The sequence below is a fragment of the Chiloscyllium punctatum genome, chromosome 2 (assembly GCF_047496795.1).
Source record: "Chiloscyllium punctatum isolate Juve2018m chromosome 2, sChiPun1.3, whole genome shotgun sequence".
Classification (NCBI taxonomy): Eukaryota; Metazoa; Chordata; class Chondrichthyes; order Orectolobiformes; family Hemiscylliidae; genus Chiloscyllium; species Chiloscyllium punctatum.
The window spans coordinates 263,065-286,753 of record NC_092740.1 but is presented as its reverse complement, the minus strand read 5'-3'; the positions used below and the strand labels follow the sequence as shown (position 1 = coordinate 286,753).

General features: G+C 45.7%; 1 protein-coding gene across 2 annotated transcripts in view; it reads right to left on the bottom strand.

The window, feature by feature from the left end:
- The window catches only part of lmbrd2b (LMBR1 domain containing 2b), a 51,405-nt gene that overhangs the window by 12,467 nt on the left and 15,249 nt on the right, over positions 1 to 23,689 (bottom strand). For both annotated transcript variants that reach the window (XM_072592679.1, XM_072592689.1), the window contains exons 10-13: positions 23,472 to 23,653; positions 20,825 to 20,958; positions 16,360 to 16,465; positions 16,145 to 16,242 (exon numbers count right to left, since the gene is read on the bottom strand). In XM_072592679.1, coding sequence (XP_072448780.1) covers positions 16,145 to 16,242; positions 16,360 to 16,465; positions 20,825 to 20,958; positions 23,472 to 23,653 — 520 coding nt within the window. The remainder of the gene's footprint in view (positions 1 to 16,144; positions 16,243 to 16,359; positions 16,466 to 20,824; positions 20,959 to 23,471; positions 23,654 to 23,689) is intronic.

Genomic DNA, 23,689 nt, shown 5'->3' with positions numbered 1-23,689 from the left:
CCTAACACTACGGGCAATTTAGCATGGCCAATCCACCCTGACCTGCACATCTTTGGACTGTGGGAGGAAACCGGAGCACCCGGAGGAAACCCACGCAGACACGGGGAGAACGTGCAAACTCCACACAGTCAGTCGCCTGAGACTGTTCCTGTGCCATACTGTTTGATATTGTATGATTTTCTAAATGTGCTATTACTTCCTTAACAGCTGATTCCAACATTTTTCCAACAGTAGATGACAAGCTGTTCGGCAAAGTTACCTATTTTCTCCATCTATGCATTTCTGACCAGGCCAGTCACATCTGCAGGTTTCCCATGCACCTGTACTCTTCCAGAGTCTTACAAATATTTTTGAAAAATCACAACTAATGCATCCACCATCTCTGTAGCTCCCGCTTTTAGGATTCCAGGGTGCACGCCATCAGGGCCAGGGGAGTGATCTGCCTTTAACTTAGTTGATCTAATACCTGCTTCTCTAGTGATGGCCATTCAAACAGCACAGAAGCCCATCAGCAACTGAATCCAAACTACTAAAAATATACAGCTACCAATTCAAGTCCAACTTTCCAACATTAGGCCTTACATTATATCACACTCTGGCCCTGCCTCGGCATCAAACTAAACTGTTCGAGGCCTATGGGTCCAGTTACACAGAAAATATGGAAAATCTTAAATGCCAAGATGGGCTCAGCAGATGTCATTAAAGTTTCGAGCACAGGTAACAGGACAGAGTATGGAAAAGGCCAGGAATCTAACTTCAGGCAGAGCAGATAGAGGGTCAGCTATGAGAAGGTGGGAGTCAAGGCCAGATTGATGGTGTTATACCTTAATACACACAGTATACAGAACAAAGGAAATGAACTCACAGCACAGACTGAAGTTGGCAGGTACAGTGTTGTGGGTATCACAGAGACATAGAAAATAGGAGCAAACTACTGCAGAAACTGGAATCTGAACAACCAAATGCTGAAGATCACAGCAGGTCAGACAGCAACCATGGAGACAGAGCAAGCTAACATTTCAAATCTAGAGGACTCTTCATCAGAGCAAGAGTCAACTAGACACAAAACACTCTCCCACTGATGTGCTCTGACCCACTGTGGTCTCCAGCATTTGCTGTTTTCAGTCGTGAACATGGGGCTGAATGGTCGCCTCCTTCGATCCTGCATCACCATTCAATATGGTCACTGGCTGATTACATAATCTCAGTATCCTATTCCCACTTTCTCCCCAAAATCCCTTTATCCACAAGAGCCACGTCCAGCTTCCTCTTGAATATATCCAATGAACTGGCCCCAACAGCTTCCTGTGGGAGAGAATTCCACAGGTTCCCAACTCTCTGAGTGAAGACATTCCTCCTCATCTCAGTCCTGAACGGCTTGTCCCTTATTCTGAGACTGTGCCCCCCCCCTAGTTCTGAACCTCCCCAACATCGGGAACATTCTTCCCACATCTTGCCTGTCTAGTCCCATCAGGATTTTATATGTTTCGATGAGATGCCCAGTGAGCACAAGCCCAGTCGATCTAGTCTTGCCTCAGGTCAGTCCTGCTATCTCAGGAATCAGTCTGGTGAAGTTTCACTGGACTCGGTCAATAGCAAGAATGTCATTCCTTAGACTATGAAGCCATAACTGCCTACAATTCTCAGGGTATAGCCTTACCAAGGCCCTATATAACTGCAGCAAGCCATCCTTACTCCGACACTCCGACCCTCTTGCTATGAAGGACAGCGAGCCATTAGCTTTCCTCACCACGTGCTCCACCTGAAAGTTGACTTTCAGCGACCATTCCACCATGACACCCAGGTCTCATTGCACCTCACCTACTCCTAAACAGCCACCATTCAGAGAATAATAGGCCTTCCTGTTTCTGGGTCCAAAGTGAATAACCTCACATTTATCTACATTGTATTGCATTTACAAAGTATTAAAGTAAAAACAATGACTGCAGATGCTGAAAACCAAATACTGGATTAGTGGTGCTGGAAGAGCACAGCAGTTCAGGCAGCATCCAACGAGCAGCGAAATCGACGTTTCGGGAAAAAAGCCCATTCCTGATGAAGGGTTTTTGCCCGAAACGTCGATTTTGCTGCTCGTTGGATGCTGCCTGAACTGCTGTGCTCTTCCAGCACCACTAATCCAGTATTTACAAAGTATTGTCTATCCAAGTAACCCTGCAGCCTCTTCACATCCTCCTCCCCTGCACACCCTGCCGCCCAGCTTAGTGTCAGGTGAAAATGTGGAGATACTACATTCAATTCCTTCATCCAAGTCATTAATGTTTATTGAGAACAGCTGGGGTCGCAGCATTGAACCCTACAGTACCCCACTTGTCACTGCCTTCCCTGTGGATAGAGGATTAGCTGACTGGCAGAAAGCAGAGGGTTGGAGAGACTGGAGTTCCACAGGGGTTGGTGTTGGGACCACAACTATTTACATTATAGATTAACAGTCTGGTTTGCAGACAACAAAAAATTAGATGGAGGGACAAGTAATGTGCAGGAAGCAGGAGATTGCAGAGGGAGGCAGGCAATGGCCTAATGGTATTCTCATCTAACTATTCATCCAGAAACTTAGCTGATGTTCTCATGACACAGGTCTGAATCCCATTACATTGTTATAAGAATCTACCAATAACCAGGAAACCATTGTCAATTGTCAAAAAACACACCTGGTTCACTAACATCCTTCAGGGATGGAAATCTGCCATCCTTATCCAGTCTAATGTGTATGAAAATACAGACTCTCAGCAACATGGTTAACTCTTCAACTGTCCTCTGGAATGGACTGGAAAGGCAGGCAGTTGTGCCAATTTTTACAACATCTCAATGAAACTGATGAAAGCCAGCAACAAGCACTCTGTTGGAAAGGACAACAGCAGAAATAGCCCTGTCAACCCCACAGAGTCCTCCTTATTAACATCTGGGGACCAGTGCCAAAATTGGGAGAGCTATCTCACAGACTAGTCACACAACAGCCTGACAGAGTCATGCTCTCAAAATCCTACCTTCCAGGCAATGTCCCAGAGCCCACCATCACCATCCCTGGATAGGTCCTGTCCCACAGCCAGGACAGACCCAACAGGGGTGGGGGCACAGTCAGGAGGGAATTGCTTTGGGAGTCCTGAACATTGACTCCAGACCCTAGGAAGTCTCATGGCTTCAAGTTAAACATGAGCAACAAAACCTCCTTCTGATTACCATGTACTGTTTCGCACCCCCTCCCCCCCACCCCCCAATCAGCTGATGAATCAGAACTCATTGAACAACACTTGGAGAAAGCACTGAGGGTGGCAAGGACACAATGTCCTCTGGGTGGGGGATTTCAATGCCCCCCCCACCAAGAGTGGCTCCGCAGCAGCATTACTGATCGAGCTGGTTGGGTCCTGAAGGACATCGCTGCTGGACTGGGTCTGCAGCAGTGGGGGCGGGGAGGGAACCAATGAGAGGGAAAAACAGACTTGACCTCATCTTTACCAATCTTTCAACTGCTTGTGTCCATGTAAAAGTGATCACTGCACAGTCCTTGTGGAGACAAAGTCCCACCTTCACATTGAGAATCCCCTCCATCGTGCTGTGTGGCATTATCACGGTGCTAAATGGGACAGATTTCAAACAGATCTAACAACTCAAGGCTGGCCATCCAGACGGCACTGTGGGTCATCAACAGCAGCAGAACTCTACTCCAGCACAATCTGTAACCTCATGGCCTGGCATATCCCCCACTCAACCATTACCATCAAACCAGGGGATCAACCCTGGTTCAGTGGGGAGTGCAGGAGGGTAAGAGGGGAGCAGCACCAGGCATACCTGAAGATGAGGGGTCAACCTGGTGAAGGTACCAAACAGGCCTACTTGCATGTCAAATCAGCATGAGCAGCAAAGTGATAGACAGAGCTAAGTGATCCCACACAACAGATCAGATCTAAGCTCTGCAGACCTGCCACATCCAATCATGAACGGTGGTGGACAATTAAACAACTCACTGGAGGAGGAGGTTCCACAAATATCCCTATCCTCAATGATGGAAGAGCCCAGTACATCAGGGCAACAAGTAAGGCTGAAGCTTTCTCAGAAATCTTCAGTCAGAAGTGCCAAGTGGATGATCAACCTCGGCCTCCTTCAGTGGTGCCCAGTATCACAGGTGACAATGTTCAGCCAATTTGATCCACTCCACGTGATACCAAGAAGCAGGTGGAGACCTGGATGCTGCAAAAGCAATGGACCCTAACAATATTCCTGCAAGACTTGTGCTCCAGGATCTGCTGCTCCCCGAGCCAAGCTGTTTCAGAACTGTGACAACACTGGCATCTACCCGAAAATGTGGAAGGTCGACCAGGTATGCCCTGTACACAAAAGGCAGGACAAATCCGACCCAGCCAATTCCTATCCCATCAGTCTCCTCTCGATCCTCAGTAACGTGATGGACGGTGTCAGTAACAATGTTATCAAGCAGCACCTGCTCAGCAGTAACCTGCTCAGTGACACCCAGTTTGAGATCCCCCAGGGTCACTCAGCTCCTGACCTCATGGGCCTTGGGTAAAACATGGACAAAAGAGCTGAATTCCAGAGGGGAGGGGAGAGTGACAGCCCACATTTGATCGAGTGTGGCATCAAGAATCCCGGCAAAACTGGAATCAGTGGGTGTCAGGGGGCAAACACTCCGCTAGTTAGAGTCAGACCTGACACGGAGGAAGATGGTTGTGGTTGTTGGACGGTCAGTCATCTCAGCTCCAGGACATCTCTGCAGGAGTCCCTCAGGGGAGTGTCCTCGACCCAACCATCTTCAGCTGCTTCAAAGACCTTCCCTCCACCAGAAGGTCAGAAGTGGGGGATGTTCACTGATGATTGCACAATGCTCAGCACCGTTCACAACTCCTCAGATACTGAAGCAGTCCATGTTCAAATACAACAAGATCTGGACAATCTCCAGGCTTGGGCCGACAAGTGGAAAGTAACATTCACGCCACACAAATGCCAGGCTATGACCATGATCAACAAGAGACAATCTAATAATGCTCTATGTTCTACAAAAGCATTTAAATGGTCACTGGATAGGCATATGGCTGAAAATAGAAGTGTTGAACCAATCTGACCAACAGGTTGGCACAACGGAGGGCAGAAAGGCCTGTATTGCACTGTAATGTAATGTTCTAACCACCACCCCTTCACAGTCAATGGACTTACCATCACCAAATCCCCCACTATCAACATCCTGGGAGTTACCATTGACCAGAAACTCAACCGGACCTGCTACACTAACACAATGGCCACAAGAGCAGATCACAGGCTGGGAATACTTTGGCAAGTAACTCTCTTCCTGACTCCCCAAAGCTATCTACAAGGCACAAATCAGCAATGTGATGGAATACTCCCCAGTTGCCTGGGTGAGTGTAGCCCCAACAACACAAGAGGTATGACACCAACCAGGACAAAGCAGCCGCTTGATTGGCACCACATCCTCAAACATCCCCTCCCTCCACCACCGACGCTCACTAGCAGCAGTGTGTACTATCTACAAGATGGACTGTAGAAACTCACCAAAGATGCCCAGATAGCACATTCCAAACACATGACCAATTCCATCTAGAAGGACAAAGGCAGAATATACATGGGAACACCAACCCCTGCAACAACCCCCTCGAGCCAGTCACCACCCAGACTTGGAAATATGTTTAGCTCCTTCAGAGTTCCTAGGTCAAAATCCTGGAATTCCCTCCCTAAGGGCATTGGGGTTCAATCTACATCACACGGACGGCAGCGAGTCAAGGAGGAAGCTCACCCTCACAAGGAGAACAAAAATGCTGACTCAATCAGTAACATCCATGTTCCCTACGTAAATAAATAAGGAGGGTTTGGACGTGGCAGGAGAGTGGGCAAGGAAGTAGCAGATGGAATACAATAAGAGAAAGTGTGAGGTGATGAACTGCCGTTGGAAGAATAGAGGACATGGGGAAAGGTTTTGGAAATCTGAATCACTCAGGGACTAGTTCAGATTTCTCATCAGGTGAACATGCAGGTTCAGTTGGTAGTTAGGAAGGCAATTGCAATGTTAACATGTATTCTAACCCTCTCAAATGCAACAGCAGAGATGTGGGGCTGGGACTCCACAAGGCTTAGGTCAGACGACATTTGGAATATAGAGAGCAATTTTGGGCTCCATATCAAAAGGTATGATGGGCTGACAGAGAGTCAGAGAGTTGTACGGCATGGAAACAGACTTCAGTCCAACCCATCCATTCCAACCAGATATCCCAACCCAATCTAGTCCCACCTGCCAGCACCTGGCCAATATCCCTCCAAACCCTATTCATACATCCATCCAGAAACCTTTTAAATGCTGTAATTGTATCAGCCTCCACCACTTCCTCTGGCAGCTCATTCCACACACACATACCACCCTCTGTGTGAAAACGTTGCCCCTTAGGTCTCTTTTATATCTTCCTCCTCTCACCCTAAACCTATGCCCTCTAGTTCTGGACTCCCCCACCCCAGGGAAAAGACTTTGTCTATTTATCATATCCATGTCCCTCATGATTTTATAAACCTCTATAAGGTCACCCCTCAGCCTCCAACGCTCCAGGGAAAACTGCCCCAGCCTGTTCAGCCTCTTCCTGTAGCTCAAATCCTCCAACCTGGCAACATCCTTGTAAATCTTTTCTGAACCTTTTCAAGTTCCACAACATCTTTCAGATAGGAAGGAGACCAGAATTGCACACAATATTCCAACAGTGACCTAACCAATGTCCTGTACAGCTGCAACATGACCTCCCGACTCCTGTACTCAATACTCTGACCAATAAAGGAAAGCATCCCAAACACCTTCTTCACTATCCTATCTACCTGCGACTCCACTTTCAAGGAGCTATGAACCTGCACTCCAATATCTTTTTGTTTAGTAGCACCCCCAGGACCTTACCATTAAGTGTATAAGTCCTGCTAAGATTTGCTTTCCCAAAATGCAGCACCTCACATTTATCTGAATTAAACTCCATCTGCCACTTCTCAGCCCATTGGCCCATCTGATCAAGATCCCGTTGTAATCGGAGGTAACCTTCTTCGCTGTCCACTGCACCTCCAATTTTGGTGTCATATACCTCTTATGCTCACATCCAAAGCAAAGAGAACATAGAACATTCCAGCGCAGTACAGGCCCTTCGGCCCTCGATGTTGCGCCGACCTGTCATACCAATCTGAAGCCCATCTAACCTACACTATTCCATGTACGTCCATATACTTGTCCAATGACGACTTAAATGTACTTAAAGTTGGCGAATCTAATTCCGTTGCAGGCAAAACGTTCCATACCCTTACTACTCTGAGTAAAGAAACTACCTCTGCCATCTGTCCTATATCTATCACCCCTCAATTTAAAGCTATGCCCCCTCGTGCTCACCGTCCCCATACTTGGAAAAAGGCTCTCCCTGTCCACCCTATCTAACCCTCTGATTATCTTGTATGTTTCTATTAAGTCACCTCTCAACCTTCTTCTCTCCAACGAAAACAGCCTCAAGTTTCTCAGCCTTTCCTCGTAAGACCTTCCCTCCATACCAGGTAACATCCTGGTAAATCTCCTCTGCACCCTTTCCAAAGCTTCCACATCCTTCTTATAATGCAGTGACCAGAACTGTACACAATACTCCAAGTGCGGCCACACCAGAGTTTTGTACAGCTGTAGCATAACCTCATGGTTCCAGAACTCGATTCCTCTATTAATAAAACCTAAAACACTGTATGCCTTCTTAACAACCCTGTCAACCTGGGTGGCAACTTTCAGGGATCTGTGTACATGGACACCGAGATCTCTCTGCTCATCTACACTACCAAGAATCTTACCATTAGCCCATTACTTTGCATTCCAGTTACTCCGACCAAAGTGAATCACCTCACACTTGTCCGCATTAAACTCCACTTGCCACCTCTCAGCCCATCTCTGCAGCTTATCTATGTCTCTCTGTAACCTACAACACCCTTCGTCACTATCCACAACTCCACCGACCTTAGTGTCATCTGCAAATTTACTAACCCACCCTTCTACGCCCTCATCCAGGTAGTTTATAAAAATAACAAACAGCAGTGGACCCAACACCGACCCTTGTGGTACACCACTGGTAACTGGACACCAGGATGAACATTTCCCATCAACCACCACCCTCTGTCTTCTTTCAGCAAGCCAATTACTGATCCAAACTGCTATATCTCCCACAATCCCATTCCTCCGCATTTTGTACAATAGCCTACTGTGGGGAACCTTATCGAACGCCTTGCTGAAATCCATATACACCACATCAACCGGTTTACTCTCATCTACCTGTTTGGTCACCTTCTTAAAGAACTCAATAAGGTTTGTGAGGCACGACCTACCCTTCACAAAACGTGCTGACTATCCCTAATCAAATTATTTTTTTCCAGATTATTATAAATCCTATCTCTTATAACCTTTTCCAACACTTTACCCACAACTGAAGTAAGGCTCACTGGTCTATAATTACCAGGGTTGACTCTACTCCCCTTCTTGAACAGGGGAACCACATTTGCTATCCTCCAGTCTTCTGGCACTATTCCTGTAGACAATGACGATTTAAAGATCAATGCCAAAGGCTCGGCAACCTCCTCCCTGGTTTCCCAGAGGATCCCGGGATAAATCCCATCCAGCCCAGGGGACTTATCTATTTTCACACTCTGCAGGATTTATAATACTTCTTCCTTGTGAACCTCAATCCCACCGAGTCTAGTAGCCTGTATCTCAGTAATACCCTCGACAACATTGTCATTTTCTCGAGTGAATACTGTTGAAAAATATTCCTTTAGTGCTTCCCCTATCTCCTCTGACTCCACACACAACTCCCCACTACTATCCTTGATTCACCCTAATCTTACTCTTGTCATTCTTTTATTCCTTAAAAACCATAGAAAGCCTTAGGGTTTACCCTGATCCTATCCACCAACAGCTTCTCATGTCTCCTCCTGGCTCTTCTGAGCTCTCTCTTTAGGTCTTTCCTGGCTACCTTGTAACCCTCAAGCGCCCTAACTGAGCCTTCACATCTCACCCTAACATAAGTGAAGTAGAAGTGACCTATACAAGAGGACAGATTGCACCTAAATTGGAAGGGGACTAATATACTGGCAGGGAAATTTGTTAGAACTGCTTGGGAGGATTTAAACTAGTAAGGTGGGGGAGGGGTGGGACCCAGGGAGATAGTGAGGAAAGAGATTGATCTGAGACAGGTACAGCTGAGAACAGAAGTGAGTCAAACAGTCAGGGCAGGCAGGGATAAGGTAGGACTAATAAATTAACCTACATTTATTTCAATGCAAGGGGCCTAATAGGGAAGGCAGATGAGCTCAGGGCATGGTTAGGAACATGGGACTGGGATATCATAGCAATTACAGAAACATGGCTCAGGGATGGACAGGACTGGCAGCTTAATGTTCCAGGATACAAATGCTACAGGAAGGATAGAAAGGGAGGCAAGAGAAGAGGGGGAGTGGTATTTTTGATAAGGGATAGCATTACAGCTGCGCTGAGGGAGGATATTCCTGGAAATACATCCAGGGAAGTTATTTGGGTGGAAATGAGAAATAAGAAAGGGATGTTCATCTTATTGGGATTGTATTATAGACCCCCCAATAGTCAGATCGAAATTGAGAAACAAACTTGTAAGGAGATCTCAGCTATCTGTAAGAATAATAGGGTGGTTATGGTAGGGGATTTTAACTTTCCAAACATAGACTGGGTGTTAAAGGTTTAGATGGAGAGGAATTTCTTAAGTGTGTTCAAGACAACTTTCTGGTTCAGTATGTGGATGTACCTACTAGAGAAGGTGCAAAACTTGACCTACTCTTGGGAAATAAGGCAGGGCAGGTGACTGAGGTGTCAGTGGGGGAGCACTTTGGGGTCAGCGACCATAATTCTATTCGTTTTAAAATAGTGATGGAAAAGGTTGGACCAGCTCTAAAAGTTGAAGTCCTAAATTGGAGAAAGGCCAATTTTGACGGTATTAGGCAAAAACCTTCGAAAGCTTATTGGAATCAGATGTTCGCAGCTAAAGGGACGGCTGAAAAATGGGAAGCCTTCAGAAATGAGATAACGAGAATCCAGGGAAAGTATATTCCTGTCAGGGTGAAAGGGAAGGCTGGTAGGTAAAGGGAATGCTGGATGACTAAAGAAATTGAGGGTTTGGTTAAGAAAAAGAAGGAAGCATATGTCAGGTACAGACAGAATAGATCGAGTAAATCCTTAGAAGAGTATAAAGGAAGTAGGAGTATACTTAAGAGGGAAATCAGGAGGGCAAAACGGGGACATGAGATAGCTTTGGCAAATAGAATTAAGGAGAATCCAAAGGGGTTTTACAAAATATTAAGGACAAAAGGGTAACTCGGGAGAGAATAGGGCCCCTCAAAGATCAGCAAGGCGGTCTTTGTGTGGAGCCACAGAAAATGGGGGAGATACTAAATGAATATTTTGCATCAGTATTTACTGTGGAAAATGATATGGAAGATATAGACTGTAGGGAAATAGATGGTGACATCTTGGAAAATGTCCAGATTACAGAGGAGGAAGTGCTGGATGTCTTGAAACGGTTAAAGGTGGATAAATCCCCAGGACCTGATCAGGTGTACCTGAGAACTCTGTGGGAAGCTAGAGAAGTGATTGCTGGGCCTCTTGCTGAGATATTTGTATCATCAATAGATATAGGTGAGGTGGCAGAAGACTGGAGGTTGGCAAACGTGGTGCCACTGTTTAAGAGCGGTAAAGACAAGCCAGGGAAGTATAGACCGGTGAGCCTGACCTCAGTGACGGGCAGGTTGATGGAGGGAATCCTGAGGGACAGCATGTACATGTATTTGGAAAGGCAAGGACTGATTCGGGATAATCAACATGGCTTGGTGTGTGGGAAATCATGTCACACAAACTTGATGGAGTTTTTTTTTGAAGAAGTAACAGAGGATTGATGAGGGCAGAGCAGTAGATGTGATCTATAGGGACTTCAGTAAGGCATTTGACAAGGTTCCCCATGGGAGACTGCTTAGCAAGGTTAGATCTCATGGAATACAGGGAGAACTAGCCATTTGGATACAGAACTGGCTCAAAGGTAGAAGACAGAGGGTGGTGGTGAAGGGTTGTTTTTCAGACTGAGGTTTACAAAATTATGAGGGGCACGGATAGGATAAATAGACAAAGTCTTTTCCCTGGGGTCAGGGAGTCCAAAACTAGGGGGCATAGTTTAGGGTGAGGGGGAAAGATATAAAAGAGACCTAAGGGGCAACTTTTTCACGTAGAGGGTGGTACGTGTATGGAATGAGCTACCAGAGGATGTGGTGGAGGCTGGTACAATTGCAACATTTTAAGAGGCATTTGGATGGGTATATGAATAGGAAGGGTTTGGAGGGATATGGGCCGGGTGCTGGCAGGTGGGACTAGATTGGGTTGGGATATCTGGTCGGCATGGACGGGTTGGACTGAAGGGTCTGTTTCCATGCTGTACATCTCTATGACTCTAAGCCTTCTTCTTCCTCTTGACCAGGGATTCCACTTCTGGACACACAGGAGCTTTTCCTTGAATAAGCTCCACATTTCTAATGTGCCCATCCCCTGCAGTTTCCTTGCTAAATCCTTGGATAAGTCTAGAGGTTTCTAAGAATAGTTACAGGGATGAAGGGGCTTGTCATATGAGGTTCAGTCCAGGACTCTGGGTGGTACATGGGGTTAAAAGGTTTGGGGAGAGGTGGGGGCGGGAGACTATTTGCAACATACAGAATACTGAGTAGCCTGGAATGAATGAATATGGAGAAATTATTTCCACTACTTGGAAAGACTAGGACCAGAGGGCACAGGGACGACCCAAGAGAAAGGAGATGGGAAGGGATTTCTTCAGGCAGAGGGTGGGGAATCTGAGCAACTCAATGCTGCAGAGGCCCAGGTCATTCAGCATTCTTAAGGCAGAGATAGACGGATTCTTGGTTAATAAGAGGACAATGGTTACAGGGAGAAGGCAGAGCAATGGGGTTGAGAAACATATCAGTCATGATCAAGTGATGGATCAGACTCCGGTGGGCTAAACAGTCCAATTCTGCATCTTACAGTTTTATGGACACTTCAACTGCTCATCCAGATACTTCTTAAAGATTGTGAGGTTTCCCACCTCAAATACCCTCCCAGGCAAGGTATTCCAGATGGCCACCACCTTCAGGGTGAAAAGCATTTTCCTCAAATTCCCTCTAACATCCTGCCTTCCACTTTAAAATTATGCCTTCTTGTTAATTGATATTTTAACCAAGGTGAACAGCTGCTTTTCATCCACTCTGGCCATGCCCCTCAATCTTAAACACTGCTGGGAGGTTCCCTCAGCAACCTGAGCTTCTCCAGCCTGTCTTCATCACTAACCTGCTCCATCCCAGGCAGTACCCCCCTCCCAGTACAATCACATCCTTCCTATAGTGTGGGCACCAGAAACTGCACACAGTCCTCCAGCTGTGACCTCCCTAAACTCCTGTACAGCTCCACCAGAACCTCCCTGCTCTGATCATCCAAGCCTCGACCGATAAAGGCCAGTGTCCCCATGGCCGCCTTAACCACCCTATTACCCTGTCCTACCACCTCCAGTGGTGTGTGGACAAACACCCCAAGATCTCTCTGTTCCTCTTTCCGTTCTGCCAGTTATTAAACAGATGATATCTTATATCAGTCTAACTCTTTGATGATTTCCTTATTGCCCTAAAGCTCCCCTGATTAATTTTCAAAGATGCCTATGTTCACTTTAAATCACTATTCCTTTTCAGATATTGAAAGGTGCTCTCACTGTCAGTTTTTTTATACTCCTCGCTGGTTTGACCCTGTAATATATTTTCTAATCTGCCTTTAGTTCTTCCTTTACTGCATTCTGAATTTATCCCAGTCTTCAGAGTGATGACTGAATTTGGGTTCATTTCTTTTAACTTTGTATTCTGTTTCACTTCCTTGGTAGCTATGGTTTGTTTATCCCTCTCAGAATCTTCCCTCTGTACAGGGATATAATTTTGCTCAGGATCATGAATTACCTTCTCAAATGTAAGCTACTGCTTGCTTACTGTCTTTCCTGCTAATCTGTCCACCCAGTTCATTTTAGCTAACTCTATCCTCAGTTAGCAAATGTTGGGAAAATTTGTAGCGCAGGTTGAGGTTCTGGATGTAAGTTTGCTCGCCGAGCTGGAAGATTCGGTTTCAGACATTTCATCCCTACACTGGGTAACATCATCAGTGAGCCTCTGGATGAAGCACTGGTGTTAGCGACTTACTTTTTATTCATGTGTTTAGGTTTCCTTGAGTTAGTGATGTCAGTTCCTGTGGTGATGTAATTTCCCGTTCTTTTTCTCAGCGGGTGGTAAATGGGATCCAAGTTGATGTGGTTGTTGATGGAATTCCAGTTGGAATGCCATAATTCTAGGAATTCTCATGTGATTCTCGGTTTGGCTTGTCCTAGGATGGATGTATTGTCCCAGTTGAAGTGGTGTTCTTCCTCATCTGTATGTGAAGATACTAGTGAAAGAGGGTTATGTAGTTTTGTGGTTAGTTGATGCTCATGTATCCTGGTGGGTAGTTTCCTGTCTGTTTGTCCAATGTAGTGTCTGTTACAGTTCTTGCACAGTATTTTGTAAATGACATTAGTTTTGCTCATTGTCTGTGTCGGGTCTTTCAAGTTCATTAGCTGCTGTTTTAGTGTGTTGGTGGGTTTGTGGGCTACCACGATCCAAGGGGTCTGAGTGGTCTGGCAGTCAATTCCGAGATATCTTTGATGTAGGGGAGAGTGGAGAGGGTTTCTGGACATGTTTTGTCTGCTTGTTTGGGTTTGCTGCTGAGAAATTGGCGGGCTGTGTTCATTGGTACCTGCGACTTTTGAATACATGGTATAGGTGATTGCTCTGCGTAGTTCCTCTGTGCTGCAGTGTGGTGGCTCATTGGAATAATGTTCCTATTCGTTTGTGGGTGTTGGGACGATTCCCTCTGTAGTTCAACATTCGGTCTGTATGTGTTGTTTTCCTGTAGATGCTGGTTTTCTAATTGTGCAGTCAATGTTTCCTTGGCCAGGTTGATGTTGGTGAATGTGAACAGGGTTGTTACATCAAAGGAGACCATTATTTCATTCTCTTATATCTTAGTGTCTTCAGGAATACTTGGGTGGAGTGGACGGACAGGCGTGAGTGTTTTACGAAGTGTTTTAATCTTTGGTCTAGCTCCTTGGCCACTCTAAGTTGGTGTTCCAGATAGTGAGACTATGGGGCTGAGGGGGTTCCTGGTTTGTGAATTTTGGGTAATCCGTAGAAACGTGGTGGGTTGGATCCGTCTGGTTTGATTTTTTGAAACTCAATCTTGTTTAGTTGTCCAGATTTCTGAAGTTTTTCTGAGGAGGGCGGTGATTCGGTTCTGTAGTTGTGGGGTCGGGTCTATCGCCACCTGTCGGTAAGTGTTGGTATCTGCAAACAGTGTGTTCACCTTCTCAATGTGGTCTCTTTGATTTAAAATGATTGTCAAGCATTCTTTGTCTGCAGGTAGGATAATTTTTTTTAAAATCTTCAAGTCCTTCTAGTGCTTTCCTTTCTTGTGTATAGAGTATTTCAGATTACAAATTACCTACAGTGTGGAAACAGGCCCTTCGGTCCAACAAGTCCACATCGACCTTCCGAAGCGTAACCCACCCAGACCCATTTCCCTACATTTACCCCTTCACCTAACACTACGGGCAATTTAGCATGGCCAATTCACCTAACCTGCACATTTTTGGAGTGTGGGAGGAAACCGGAGCACCTGGAGGAAACCCACGCAGACACGGGGAGAATGTGCAAACTCCACACAGAGAGTCACCTGAGATGGGAATTGAACCCGGGTCTCTGGCGCTATGAGGCAGCAGTGCTAACCACTGTGCCACCTTCCTTTTTCCTGCTTAATGTTGGTACAACTGTCTGATAGTTTGCTGAGTTTCTTCTGTGCGTTTGTTATCTTTCCGTGTTGTTCCTAATGCTGCCGAGAAATCTTTCTGGTCTGCATCCTGGAAGTTGTAATTTAATCCTCTTACTAAGATGGCTTTTTCATTGTTTGATAAGGGTCGGTCAGATAAGTTTTTTTTAATCCATGCTTCTGGGTTGTCTGTGTTATTATTTTGTGTGAGCGTGTCTAGTATTTTCTGCAGGTCTATTGTTTTTATTTTCTGTGTTTGCCGCTGTCTAATGTCTATGGCTCGTTGTACAGTGTCTGTCCATTCATGATCTGTCATGTTAGTGAGTAAGGTTTTGGTGCAAAATTTCCCAGATGTATTGACGGGAATACATGATACCAGCCACCACAATACATGAACACCAACTAGCCACAAAACAACATGACCCTCTCTCACTAGTATCCTCACATACAGATGAGGAAGGACATCACTTCGACTGGGACAACACATCCATCCTAGGACAGGCCAAACAAAGACATGCACGAGAATTCCTAGAAGCATGGCATTCCAACTGGTACTCTATGAACAAACACATCGATTTTGACCCCATTTACCACCCTCTGAGAAAAAGAACAGGAAATTACACCACCACAGGAAATGACATCAACCACCCAAGGAAACCTAAACACACAAATAGAAAGTGTGTCACCAACAAGAAAGGCAGCACGGTGGTTCAGTGGTTAGCACTGCTGCCTCTCAGCGCCAGGGAGCCAAGTTCGATTCCAGCCTCGGGTGAATGTCCGTGTAGAGTTTGCACATTCTCCATGTCTGCGTTGGTTTCCTCCCAATATCCAAAGATGGGCAGGTCAGGTGAATTGGCCATGATAAATTTCCATAGTTTTAGGTGCATTAGTCAGGGGTAAATATAGGGTAGGGGAATGGGTCTGGGTGGGTTACTCTTCGGGGGGTCGGTGAGAGCCAAAGGGCCTGTGTCTATACTGTAGAGAATCTAATCTTTAAAAAAACACTAGCACTTTGCCAGAGGCTCACTGATGATGTTACCTCTTATGGTGACAAAACATCTGAAAATGAACCTGCGAGCTCAACAAGCAAGCTTACAGCTATCCTCATTTCACTGTCATTCCCTTTAAGTTATACTGTGAAAATCTCATCAGTTCTCCCTCTACACTGTCCCAATCAAACCCTCCCAGGTGAGGGATAGCAGAGTACATTACCTGAAGTAGGTAGCAATGCAGAGGATCACAACCAGCATCGGATAATAAATATAGAATCCATCAGCAATGAAGGATATCACCCGCATTGAGCCCATTATCTGAGGATAAATTGGAAACAAGTTGTTAAGTCAGGCAAGTGTCATTAGCCCAAAACCCACCCATCATCAGCATAATCTTCCTCTCACCCCCAACCACCCACATCTCCTATCTCTCACCGAGGTGTAAGCAGTCTGCTCTCTGTTCTGATGTGAAATTGCGGAATCCATGTGAATCAGTCCCAAGAAATTCAGACATAATGGTGGTGTCAGACGGCAGAACAACCTGTAAATCAAAACAAAATTTATCCTGATCCATAGGTCTGCGCTATAAACCCTTCTTCCAGCTGTACATTGCAAAATTACACCTATTTTTGTGTCAACTGCAAATCTGGTGCAGAACATTCACTTCCTTCTGTCAGATCATTAATATATTATTATAAACAGTTGTGGTCTCAGCGCTGATCCCTGTGGAACCCCACTGGTTACCGGTCACCAACTTGAAAAAGAACCCTTTATTCCCACTCACTGTTTCCCACCCGAATCTCTACCCAATAGCTAATTCTCTACCCATGCCAATATGCTACCACCAGCACTTTGGGCTCTTACCTTATGACTTAACCTTTTGAGAAGTTCTTTGTCAAACACCTTCTGGAACTCCAAATACTATACATTTACTGGCTCCCTCTATCTACTCTGGTTGACACTTCCTCAAAACAATTCTAATAAATAAGTCAGGCACGATTTCCCTTTTGTGGAGCCATGCTGACTCTACTTGATTAGATAACAATTTTCCAAATGTCCTTAATATTTGACTCCAACATTTTTCCAACAATAGAGCTGAGGTTAATCAGCCTAAAAATTACCTGCTTTATGCCTCCCTCCCTCCCAAATAAGAATGTCACATAGTATTTTTCCAAGCCTCTGGTGCTTTTCCAGAATCCAACGGTATTAGAAAATTAGAACAGCGATGGAGGTTCACCAGATGAATCCTAGGGATAACAGGCTCATCTTAAGAAAGATTGAGAAGACCTGGTCTGTATTTTCTAATTTTGACAAATGAGAGGTGCAGAATATATCCTGGAGAAAGTGACGTTCTAGCCACTTCAGGTCTAGGGACACCCTCAATGCTATTAGAGAATGTTCCAGAATTTGCAGCAGGTTAATATACAGATACAGTGAACAATCTTCCTGATGATGACGACAAGTTTTTTCAGTTCCCAGATATCTGTTTAATGATTAAATTCAATCCCTTCCCTAAGGCAGACATTGGGATAACTAGCCCCAAGTTGACTCCTTCCTTTCTTCCTCCTGTGTCAGTGGGGCTGGCGTTGCCACTACCCCGTCTGGTAGAACCTTTCCTGAGATCAGAGTTTGGGAAAATTCACACCAGCACATCTGCTGCCCCATTCTCTTTGAAGACCCTCAGAAGAAATCCATCTGGACTCAGAGACATGTCAGCCCCAGCTCCAGTCGGATGCTCAATCCCACTTCCTGATGTTTGGGACGTTACAAACGAGCAGCAGTGACAGTAAGGTTAGAGCTGAAGTGATTCACAGCAGGGATGGAATGTGTTTCTGATCCTCAATGCTGAAGAGACAAACAACGTATTTTCATTTAATTTCACCTGCCATTTCCTTTTCATCCACTATTAACTCTCCATTCTCACTCTCTAGGGGCTAACACTTAGTTCACTTATTCCATTTTAAAAACCTGGGAAAAAGAGAGCCAGTCAAGTGGGTTTTGTTCTGGATGGTTCGATTTGATTTGATGCATTATTGTCACCTGTAAAAAGTTTAGTTGTGTGTGCAGTACAGGCAAATCATAGCATACAAAGTGCATTAGGGTAATACAGTAAGGAATACAATGTTACAGTTGCAGGGAAACTGCACAGACAGTGAGACCTACATTAAATTTCCTAATAATAGCAGGGAAGAAGCTGTCTGAATCTATTCATACATGTATACAAACTTTTATATTTTCTGGCTGATGGAAGATGGTGAAGACAGTATAGCCAGGGTGAGAGAGGTTCTTGATGGTGTTGCTTGCCTTCCTGAGGTAGCTGGAAGAAAAGATCGAGTCAGTGGATGGTTTAAGTGACGGAATTAGCTGCATTCACAAGTCTCTAGTTTCTTGCAATCTTGAAAGAGCAGTTGCCATACCAAGCTGTGATGTATCCAGATAGGATTCTTTCTATGGTGCATCTATGAAAGTTGGTAAGCATCCCTATGAACATCTTAAATTTCCTTTGGCTCCTAAGGGAGTACAGATGTTGTGCTTTCTTCACCAGTGTGTCGATGTGGTTGACCAGGACAGATTGTTGGTGATGGTCATTCCCAGGAGCTTGACGCTATCCACCATCTCCACCTCAGCCTCATAGATACAGACAGGCGTATGCCCTCCACTCCCCTTCCTGCAGTCAATGATCAACTCCTTCATTTTGTTGATATTGATGGAAAGTTTGTTGTCTTTACACTATGCGGCTAGGCACTCAATCTCTTTCCTGTATTCTGTCTCATCATTATTTGAGATCTGACCTACAATGGTGGTGTTGACAGCGAACTCATTCATTGAGTTCAATCTGGCCACATAGTCATGAGTACGTAAGGAGTATATTGGGGCTGAGGACACTGCCTTACAGGGCACAGAGTTGAGGGTTATGGTAGAGCAGGTGTCATCACCTATTCTCACTGGTTGCTGTCCATGGGTCAGAAAGTTAAGGATCCAGTTACAGAGGGTGGAGCAGAGACCTAGAAACCAGAATTTGGAAATAAAGTTTGGAAGATGGAAGTGGAGTCAATAAGCAGGAGTTCAAAAGTGTGATGCTGGAAAAGCATAACAGGTCAGGCAGCATCCAAGGAGGAGAGTCGACATTTCAGGCATAGGCCCTTCGGCCCACGATGTTGTGCCGAACATTTGTCCTAGCTTAAGCATCTATCCATGTACCTATCCAAATGCCGCTTAAAAGGTCGCCAATGATTCTGACCCTGCCACTCCCACAGGCAGCGCATTCCATGCCCCCACCACTCTCTGGGTAAAGAACCCACCCCTGACATCTCCCCTATACCTTCCACCCTTCACCTTAAATTTATGTCCCCTTGTAACATTCTGTTGTACCCGGGGAAAAAGTTTCTGACTGTCTACTCTATCTATTCCTCTGATCATCTTATAAACCTCTATCAAGTCACCCCTCATCCTTCGCCGTTCCAACGAGAAAAGGCCGAGAACTCTCAACCTATCCTCGTACGACCTATTCTCCATTCCACGCAACATCCTGGTAAATCTTCTCTGCACCCTCTCCAAAGCTTCCACATCTTTCCTAAAGTGATGCGACCAGAACTGCACACAGTACTCCAACTGTGGCCTAACCAAAGTCCTGTACAGCTGCAACATCACTTCACGACTCTTGAATTCAATCCCTCTGCTAATGAACGATAATACACCATAGGCCTTCTTACAAACTCTATCCACCTGAGTGGCAACCTTCAAAGATCTATGTACATAGATCCCAAGATCCCTCTGTTCCTCCACCTGACCAAGAACCCTACCATTAATCCTGTATTCCGCATTCTTATTTGTTCTTCCAAAATGGACAACCTCACACTTGGCAGGGTTGAACTCCATCTGCCACTCTTCAGCCCAGCTCTGCATCGCATCTAAGTCCCTTTGCAAACGACAAATGCATTCCTCACTGTCCACAACTCCACCTATCTTCGTATCGTCTGCAAATTTACTGACCCACCCTTCGACTCCCTCATCCAAGTCATTAATAAAAATTACAAACAGCAGAGGACCCAGAACTGATCCCTGCAGAACTCCACTTGTAACTGGGCTCCAGGCTGAATATTTACCATCTACCACCACTCTCTGACTTCGACCGGTTAGCCAGTTTTCTATCCAATTGGCCAAATTTCCCTCTATCTCATGCCTCCTGACTTTCCGCATAAGCCTACCATGGGGAACCTTATCAAATGCCTTACTAAAATCCATGTACACTACATCCACTGCTCTACCCTCATCCACATGCTTGGTCACCTCCTCAAAGAATTCAATAAGACTTGTAAGGCAAGACCTACCCCTCACAAATCTTGCTGGCTGTCCCTAATCAAGCAGTGTCTTTCCAGATACTCATAAATCCTATCCCTCAGTACCCTTTCCATTACTTTGCCTACCACAGAAGTAAGACTAACTGGCCTGTAATTCCCGGGGTTATCCCTCTTCCCTTTTTTGAACAGGGGCACAACATTCGCTACTCTCCAGTCCCCTGGTACCACCCCCGTTGACAGTGAAGACGAGAAGATCATTGCCAACGGTACTGCAATTTCCTCTCCTGCTTCCCACATAATCCTAGGATATATCCCGTCAGGCCCGGGGGACTTGTCTATCCTCAAGTTGTTCAAAATGTGCAACACATCTTCCTTCCTAACCGGTATCTCTTCTAGCTTACCAGTCCGTTTCACACTCTCCTCTTCAATATGGTCCCTCTCGTTCGTAAATACTGAAGAGAAGTACTTGTTCAAGACCTCAAGAATTTTCTGTTGCTCAGCTTGTCTCAGTCATATCCCCCTGTAATCCGATGAATTTTCGGATGCTGTCTGGCTGAGAACGCAGTGTGATGGGTTTGTAGGGTTCTCAAGATACTCACATTCCACTGAAGAGTAGACTATAGGCATCAGTCTGCTGGTGTGGAGCCAGGTAGTAGTAATTAAAAATACGAATCCTGAAGACAGTGGAGTAGATGCAGTTACTCAGGAAGAAGATACTAATGAAACAGGCGAGCTACATGGAGTAAGAGGAGAAGGGTTAGTATCGGGGGGGAATATGACTGAACTCAAGACATCCAATCCCCACAATGCCTGCTCCCACCTCCCAAAAACAAAGAACCAAATACACAGCATTCACAAACTACATCCACACCTCAGTATCCTTTTCTTAAGGTTCATTCATGAGACTTGGGTGTCACTGTCTCGGCCAATGTTTATTGCCCATCCCTAGTTGCCCTTAAGGTGGTGGTGGTGGTGGTGAGCTGACTTCTTTCCCCACTACAATCCACCTGCCTTGGGTAGATGCACAATGCCCTTAGGAACAGAATTTCAGGAGTTTGACCCAGTGACACTGAAGGAACTATGATATATTTCCAAGTCAGAATGGGGTTAGGCTTGGAGGGGAACTTGAAGGGGGTGACATTCCCACATTTCTGCTTCCCTCGTCTTTGTACTTGGAAGTGGTGGTGGGTTTGGAAGGTGCTAAAGAGCTTTCGTGAATTTCCGAGTGCATCTTATAGATGGTAGCAGCAGTGTGTACTGAGTGTCAGTGGTGGAGGGAGGGGATGTGGTGCCAATCAAGCAGACTGCTTGGTACACAACAAAGATAAAGGAACAAAATTAGGCATGTCAGCTCATCAAGTCTGCTCCACCATTCAATCATGGCTGACATTTTCTCAACCTCATTCTCCTACCTTCTCCCAATAACTCTAATGCCACACTCAGTCAAATGCAGCCCCCATGTCACTTTCAGCTCGCCTCCCCTCCAGAATTCAGCTCTTCTGTCCATGTTTGAACCAAAGCTGTAACCAGGCCAGGAATTAGACCCAGGTGACATTGAATGAATGACAATATATTTCCAAGTCAGGATGGTGTTCCCATGTATCTGCTCTCTTAGTCCTTGGAGCTAGACTTGGCCCTGGTGGAACCCAATGATCTGGGCATCACTGAGCAGGTTATTGCTGAGCAGGTGCTGCTTGATTGCACTGTTACTGACACCATCCATCACGTTACTGAGGATCGAGAGGAAGTTGGTTGGGTGGTAATTGGCCAGGTTAGATTTGTCCTGCTTTGTGTGTCTGGGACATACCGGGGCAATTTTCCACATTGTCGGATAGATGCCAGTATTGTAACTGTACTGGAACGGCTTGGCTAGAGGAGATATGTGTGGGGAGTTCTTTTTGCAGAGGGTGCTGGATGCTTGGAGGAGATGGTAGAGGCGGACACAATAGCATCAGTTAAGATGTATCTAGACAGATACATTGAATGGGGAGGGAGCAGAGGGATACAGCTCCTTAAAAAAAATAGGCAACAGGTTTAGATAGAGGATCTGGATCGGTGCAGTCTTGGAGGGCCAAAGGGCCTGTTCCTGTGTTGGAATGTTCTTTGACTGCAGAGCTTAGATCTGATCCATTAGTTGTGGGATCACTTAGCTCTATCACTTGCTGCATGGCACAAAACATCCATTTTGTTGCTTCACCAAAGATGAAAACTACTCCGTGGCACCTTATGCCCAGCGTTGATTCGCTAGGTCTTTTTGAAGTCTGTGTTACACAACACAAGGACCATGCAGTGGTCACTATTATGGACAGATACATCTGCAGCCCTCGACATTTGCCGCAGACCCAGTCTAGCAGCGATATCCTTTAGGACCCGACCAGTTCGATCCACAGTACTGCTGCCGAGCCACACTTGGTGATTGACACTGAAATCCCCCACCCAGAGGACAGAATGTGCCCTTGCCATCCTCAGTGCTTCCTCCAAGTGTTGTTCAACACGGAGGAGTACCGAGTCATCAGCAGGAGGTTTTGTTGCCCACGTTTAAAGTGAAGTTGTGAGATTTCATGAGTTTTGGTATCAATGTTTAGAACTCCCAGAGCAATTCCCTCCTTGACTGCATACCACTATATCACGACCTGTGCTGGGTCTGTCCTGCCGGTGGGACGGGACATATCCAGGGATGGTAATGGGGTCTCTGGGACAGTCATACTCACGGAATCCTACCTTACAGACAATGTCAGGCTGTTGCTTGACTAGTCTATGAAACAGCTCTCCCAGTTTTGGCATTAGCCACCGCGGGTTAACGAGGAGGGTTTTGTAAAGTTGACAGGGCTGTTTCTGTGGTTGACTTTTTCAGTGCATAGGTCAATGTCAGATGATCTGTCCAGTTTCATTTCTTTATTGAGACTTTGTAGCAATTGACACAACTAAATGGCTTGAGAGTCACCCACTTTGTGTGAATCCAGATCCACAGCAGAGGACAGACCAGGTGAGGACAGTAGATTTCCCTTCCTAAGGAACTTTATAACAACCAGCAGTGGTCACATGGCCGCCATTAGGGCCAATTTTTTTTTAAGCCTAGATTTTTACTAAATTCATATTTCAACGTCAGTTGCAGTGGAATTTGATCCCAGTCCAGAGAACATTAGAGTAGAGTCTGGGTCACTAGCCCAGTGACATCAGTCATCAATTACACCATTGCCCCCTTACACCTGATACTTATCGATGCCCTCACACACTGGCACCCACCTCAATGTAGAGGTAGTTGTAGGTTTTCTCAGCCACCTGGATGAAGATAGCAAAGAGCGAGAGGACGGGTTTGGTGCTAAAAAAAGTGCATTCGGACCAGACGACGATTATTGAGAAGAGCGAGAGAACCACAGCCAGAATCCGATAACACCAACTCCGCAGCAAGCACTCCCAGTACCACTCTGCAGGAGAAACACATGGCACAGAAAGTGATTCCG